This window comes from Emydura macquarii, unplaced genomic scaffold, assembly GCF_026122565.2.
Source record: "Emydura macquarii macquarii isolate MOO-44397 ecotype Brisbane River unplaced genomic scaffold, CSIRO-AGI_Emac_v2 contig_1253, whole genome shotgun sequence".
NCBI lineage: Eukaryota > Metazoa > Chordata > Testudines > Chelidae > Emydura > Emydura macquarii.
The window spans coordinates 34,357,221-34,363,220 of NW_027131390.1; the positions used below are offsets into that span (position 1 = coordinate 34,357,221).

Below are 6,000 nucleotides of genomic sequence, written 5' to 3' on the forward strand. Positions count from 1 at the left end.
CCCAGCCAGCCAGCGACTTGGATTTTCTCAGACTCCTAGAGGAGCTTTACAGGCCAGGTAATAAGTGTGCTGGCAGCCTCTCATACAGCAGCTGCAAACGTCTCTGCCAGCTGGGGACGTTTAGATTTCTGTAGTTGCTCACTCTGCTACAGAGATGTTAGTGAATAGACTGTGTTTACTAGAGAATCACAGCGATTCCAGAGCCGATCATGACTTGCTCTGAATCTGCAAGGCTCACACACAGCCCATGTGGATAACTGAGGCTTGGGCTACACCAAAAACTTAGGTCAACCTAGCGACATCACTCAGGGCTGTGAAAAATGTCACACCCTAAGTGCTGTAGTTAGGTCGCCCTAACCCCCACGGTCGATGCAGCTCAGTCACAGGAAGAATTCTTCCTCTGAACTTGCTCCTAACTCTTGAGTGGGTGGATTTACAGCAGCGGCAGAAAACCCATCAGCTGCAGCTGTGCCGCCGGAGTGCTTGTGTGTAGCCATGGCTTTTGGAGGTGGCTTCCATGCAGTGCTATCTGGGAAAGCCCAGATCCTCAGCTGCTGTCAAGCGGTGTGACTCCAGCAATGCCCGTTTACACCAGTCAAGGAGCTGGGCCCAGGCTTTTTGCCAGACAGCTCATGTTCTTGAGAAGGGGTGAAGGGGTGGGTTGAGCTGGGGCTGGGGTGTGGAGTAGAGGAGTTGATTGTTTAAACTTTCACCCGCTGGCCCTTTCGTTTAACCAGCACAGACTGCAGGTTAATCGCGGGGAATGTATGTACATGTGGGAACTCTGGCCCTGCACAGACCTCTCATCAGAGCACTGGCCTCTCCGGACTCAAAGCAGAAACCAAACAGAAGTGGTGGCAAGAGAATTCTCCAGTCTAGGACCAACAACTGCTGGGGTAGCTAGGCAGCGCAGCATGCCACGCACAGCCACAGCCCCTGCTAGGAGACCTCTGTCTTAGCAGCTGTTACACAGCTTCCCCTTGACACAAATGGCAGCCTCACTGACTGCTGTTACCGTCATGGACCTGGTATGGACACAGATTGGCCAGGGCTTTGAGTGGAGCCTGATGGCTCGGGCTTTGTGCTGGCCTTTGAGCAGACTCGATTCTTGGCTGCTAGGCACACTCCCCGAGCAGCTAGCGGCTTAGAACTCAACCCAGTCCCAGGAAGAAGGGGATGGCTCCAGGGTTGGGCAGGGTTCAAGGGACTGAGGATTGCTGGGGATCCCCAGCAATAAGGAGGAGCCCCCCAGAGCAGAGAGGAAGTGTGTGCTGAGCACCTCGGTCCCTTCCCAGCGGTGACTTCAGAGGACAGGCAAGCTGGTGGGGAAACTGAATGAGGTGCAGGGGCCAAATTCCCCTCCCTCACTCAGGCTTGAATTAGACCCTCTCCTTCAGTTCCCTGCCATTCATATTCCAGTCATGGTCTTCTCCACAGAGCAAGCAAGGACCGAGTCCCGGTATCGTCAGGCCACCGCTAAGAGGGGTCCCTGGTGAGCCTCGTGCCCAGCTGGGACCGAGTCTCCCTTGTGTTCTGACCGACACAAAACTCCCGTGGCTCTGCAGCCCTGGTGAAGGCTGCCACGATACTCCATCTGCATGCAGCACGGGGAGAGCCGGGTGGGGTGTCAGAAAGAGTTACGACTTGGGTGGACGAGCAGGTGCTGTGGGGGAGGGTTAGTCAAGCAAGCTTCCTGGCAGTGCCAGCCTTCAGCAGGGTGAGCTTCCTCACAACAGTGCCCTGGCTGTGCTGATTCCAGCAAGGCAAATTTGGTCACTGCAGTGCCTGAAAGCAGCTGCTGAGGATGCAGCTATGCAAATTGCATTGCAGCCGTGCCCAGATCCTGCCGGTTATCCGGTCTCTCGCTAGCAGTTCTGGGATCACCACCTACAACCCTTGGGGAGTTATAACTGCTCAGTGGCCGCCCTTTCCCCTGGCCCCCCTGCTCCCAGGATGAGGTGTGGGAGAAGTCTGTTACCTGACCAGGTCAATGAATCTCTCTCTGGGGGCTTCACTCACATCCTCATCATTTATGGCCACAATCTGGTCTCCTGGCAAGAGTTTATCCTCAGAAGGGCCTCCTGCCAGGGAGAGGAGAGGAGGTGTTAGAGGCCCTGCCTGCAGAAGGGGGCATGCCCTAGTTCAATGTGGTGAGGGGGAGCGAGCAGGGGACCGGGGCTATGTGCTGCCCAGAACGAAGGGGGCGGACCTCAGGCCCTGCCATTCTCAGGGCCCCGTGCAAGTGGCTCTGTTCCCAGCTAGGCTGGACTGTACACAGCTCCCACTGGGATCCATGGCCCTACGTGGCCTGCTCCTGTTGTTCAGCAAGGAACCAGTGCCACGTAGAGGGGCCAGCTCCAGCTTGTCAAAGAACGGGGCTGATAAGGACAGGCCCCGATCACAGGCAGGGCTGGCACCCGGTGGGAGGAACTGGCTCCGTCTCTCCTGGTGCCCCTGGGGAAGGAGGAATGTAGTTTCCCAGTTCCTCCATGCTCTCTTCCTCTCACCAACCTGCTCGGTTTAGCAATGCCCATCCAGTGCTCCTGCTTGTGGCTCTACTGTGGCAGCTTTCCTTTGCCAGTGTGCCCCAGAGCCCTTAGCAATGACGGCAGCCGGGCTTCACAGGGCAGGGCACTTAAGGCACCTGCAACTCATGATTCAGCAGCGACTCTCTTTTAGAAGGGGCAGAAGCTGCACTGGAGAAAGTTCCCTTGGGTCTGGCCCAGGGTCCAGTAACCATGGCACTATCGATGTCGCCTTAGAAGTGGCATGTTGTGTGCCACCCAGGTCCCCGGCTGGCCTGCCAGCAGCCCATCTGTGCGCTGCCTGCCTCTTGTACTCCCCTCCAGTGTTTGGCTCTTTCCCCGCAGTGGATGCTCTCCGTCTTGATCATCCTGTGAGCCAGCTGGGGCTGGTCCTGCACAGGTCCTGGCTGCCCCAGGGTCACTCCCGAGATGGACAGCGTGGCTGCTGATGGGCAGCACAAGGCACCCTTTCTCCCGCTGCTCCCTCTCCACCATGGGCAAGGCACTCTGGAGCGCAGGGCGCTGAGTGGGCGTGCTTGCTGTACTTCCGAGATCTCTCAGACACCGTCCCCTCAGTCCTAGACTGTGTGTCTGAACACAGTCAATTCCCACAGCCTCTACCCCATTGTCAGTACCAGGCTAGAGCAATCCAGCCCCCACCCATCCCACCCTGCACTCCAGTGTCTGCTGGAGGGTCCCAGCCCTAGACTGCAGCATCAGCTGTGCCTGCTTTGGAAAGGCCCAAACCCCAGGCAGTATCATCCCAGCCGAGGAGCTCCCACTCCTCTGCCCATTCCTTGCTTCCTGCCTGCCTGATCTGCTCAGCTTAGGACAGCCCTTTTCCCCACGGCGGCCGTGAGCAGAGCAGGCATGGGGGGAGTCTATGCCTACCTGCTGTTACCGAGCGTACCACCACTGGCCTCTCACTGCCGGCCACGAAACCAAAGCCATAGAGGGGGTCACGCTGGATTTTCACCTGTCGGAGAGCGCCTGAAGGCAGCTGGCCACATTCCATATCATCACAGCTCTCCTCCGGCATCACATGACTGGAGAGGGAAACAGGGCATGTAACAGAGCTGTACCCGGCACAGAACATGGCGACAACGCAGGGCAGGGGGCTGGGCACTGAAAGGACACAGGGCACCAGGTCGTTATGCTGGCCTCCCTCGACCAGGCTGATTCTCCACTAGTGTCTTTATGCTAGGGAGAGGAGCCACGCTGCTTGCTGGAGTGCAGCTCTCATGTAGTTCAGCGCCCAGGGAGTGCTATGGGGGCTGTGCCTTCCCTTCTGAGCTAGCCTGCTTCACATCTTAGGCACCCCCAAGCAGGCAGCAAGAGTGATGAAAGACAGGATCTGATCCCGGGAAGGCCTCCTGGAAGTGCTGTGTCAGAAAGTCCTGGGGACGTTCTATGGGTCTCCTTTCTCGTTGGCTTCCTGCTCAGCTTTGCTGAGTTTATAAGTCCAAACATTTTGGGATCTTCCCCCCCCCAACTGCAGTCGCGCCCCCACCTCCCCCGCGATCTGCACAACCAGCCCCGTTCTGCCTGCTTCCTACATCACCATCAGAAATTAGGATTCTGCTGCTGGAATTTAGCTGACAATTTGGTTGATGATACCCAAGGCATCCAGCCCTGACACAAAGAACTGTACGAGCTCTGTAGGGCTCCTGGGAGCCAACATTGTCTTTGTCAGTACAGTCAGCAGCGTGGACTCAGAGATGTGCAAGAAGTGGATCTGTGATACAAGGGAATATGACAGCTGGACCCCACTGGAGTCAGATCTTCACATACCATGTGACCTGGGGCACTGATTTCTGCGTCATCTGTCCCATCGTGTGTCATGAGCTAATCCAGTATGGTCTGCACCTTCCAATTGCCATGCTTCCAACACCCTGCCCCCTTTAGCAGATCCCTTGTCACCAACAAACACCATCAGCTAAGTCAGCCGCCAGTTTTGACTGCATGGAAGCATTTTCTCTTCTCCAAATGTCTGTAATTTATCAGAGGCAGCTTGTTTACTTTGGTTTTGCTAAGCACCATTACACTTGCAAATGCCAGGATACAAAACAAATACGTCATGACACCTGTATTCTTCCCAGACTTGGATATTTCAACAGAATAGGTTAATGAGCAACCTTGATGCTACAGTCAGATAAGAGACTGGTCTTGGATATAACAGGACAAATTCGTTCCTCACGTAACTCCACTGAAACCAGTGGAGATACACCAGCAATGGATTTGACTCAGTAGATCTGCAGAGAGGGAGAGTGGCACAGTGATTGCCCACAGGAGGACAGCAGCTGTCTTACTGGCCCCATTTCATAAAAGGGAAAACTGAGATCCAGAGAGGTTAGGTGACTCATCCATGGCCATGCGGGGAGCCAGTGGCAGAACTGGGACCTTGATTACTAGAGTGTCTTGCTATGAAAAGGTGGCTGCCGTGTGCAGTTGTACCAGAGACAGATGAAACTGCACATAGTTACAACCAGAAAAGAAAAATGAATGAACTCCATAGATTCCTTGATTCCAAGGCCAGAAAGAACCATTGTGATCAACTAGTCTGACTTCCTGGATAACAATGGCCAGAGAACTTCCCCACAATAATTTCTAGAGCAGATCTAGAAAAACATTCCATCTTGATTAAAAAATTTTCAATGATGGAGAATCCACAGTGACCCTTGGTAAAGTGTTTGAAAGTGAGTGTTATTTCTGTGCTGTTGGTTGCATGTTACCGTCCAGTCTGCTTTTAAAGAGTCTTCCTGGCCTTTTGGCTACAGTAAATTGTTTTCTCTTAGCAGTTTAGCATTTGATACATCCTCTATCTTCTCCAATCTATCTGCATTTCCAATGGCCCCCAGCACTGTGGTATTTCAGCATCAGATAAAAATTAAGGGTAACAGCACAGCATGGCTGAAACAAGAATTGAGCTCTATATTTTAAGCTGCCTTCTCAGATAGGATTCATCTCAGTAGCTCTCTTCCACAAGCAATGCTGCCGAGCTACAAAACAATGCTTTCAGAGTGACTCAACTCCGGCTCACTCTGGTCTCCGGTGTGGTAGCGTGTTGACCAGCTGGTGCCCCTTGCTGAGAAAGCTCTGCTGCCCAGCCCCTTGGCCGGAATGAGAGCAGATGTCCAGATGAGAGCTAGTAGGTCTTTCAGATCCCCAGCACCTACAACCTACATCTGTGTCTGGTATATACGAACATAGGTGTATATGAAAGCTTCCAAAGGATTACAAAAAATAATCGCGAGATTAAAAAAATAGTAATGAATAATTGCAGTTTTAATTGCACTGTTAAACAATAATAGATCACCAATTTAAATGTGTTATAAATATTTTTTGATTTTTTTTTACATTTTCAAATATATTGATTTCAATTACAAAGTGTACAGTGCTCACTATATTATTTTGATTACAAATATTTGCACTGTAAAAAAGAAAAAAGAAATTATTTTTCAGTTCACTACATACA

The 6,000-nt window shown here is 52.7% G+C and overlaps 1 protein-coding gene across 1 annotated transcript in view; it reads right to left on the reverse strand.

Moving 5' to 3' along the window:
• FRMPD3 (FERM and PDZ domain containing 3) overlaps window positions 1-4,456 on the reverse strand; it is a 50,698-nt gene extending 46,242 nt beyond the window's left edge. Inside the window, exons 1-3 of the mRNA XM_067548428.1 lie at window positions 4,317-4,456; window positions 3,417-3,571; window positions 1,979-2,081 (exon numbers count right to left, since the gene is read on the reverse strand). Of these exons, the coding sequence (XP_067404529.1) occupies window positions 1,979-2,081; window positions 3,417-3,571; window positions 4,317-4,357 (299 nt within the window). The 5' untranslated portion in view covers window positions 4,358-4,456. The remainder of the gene's footprint in view (window positions 1-1,978; window positions 2,082-3,416; window positions 3,572-4,316) is intronic.
• Between the last annotated feature and the right edge of the window lie 1,544 nt (window positions 4,457-6,000).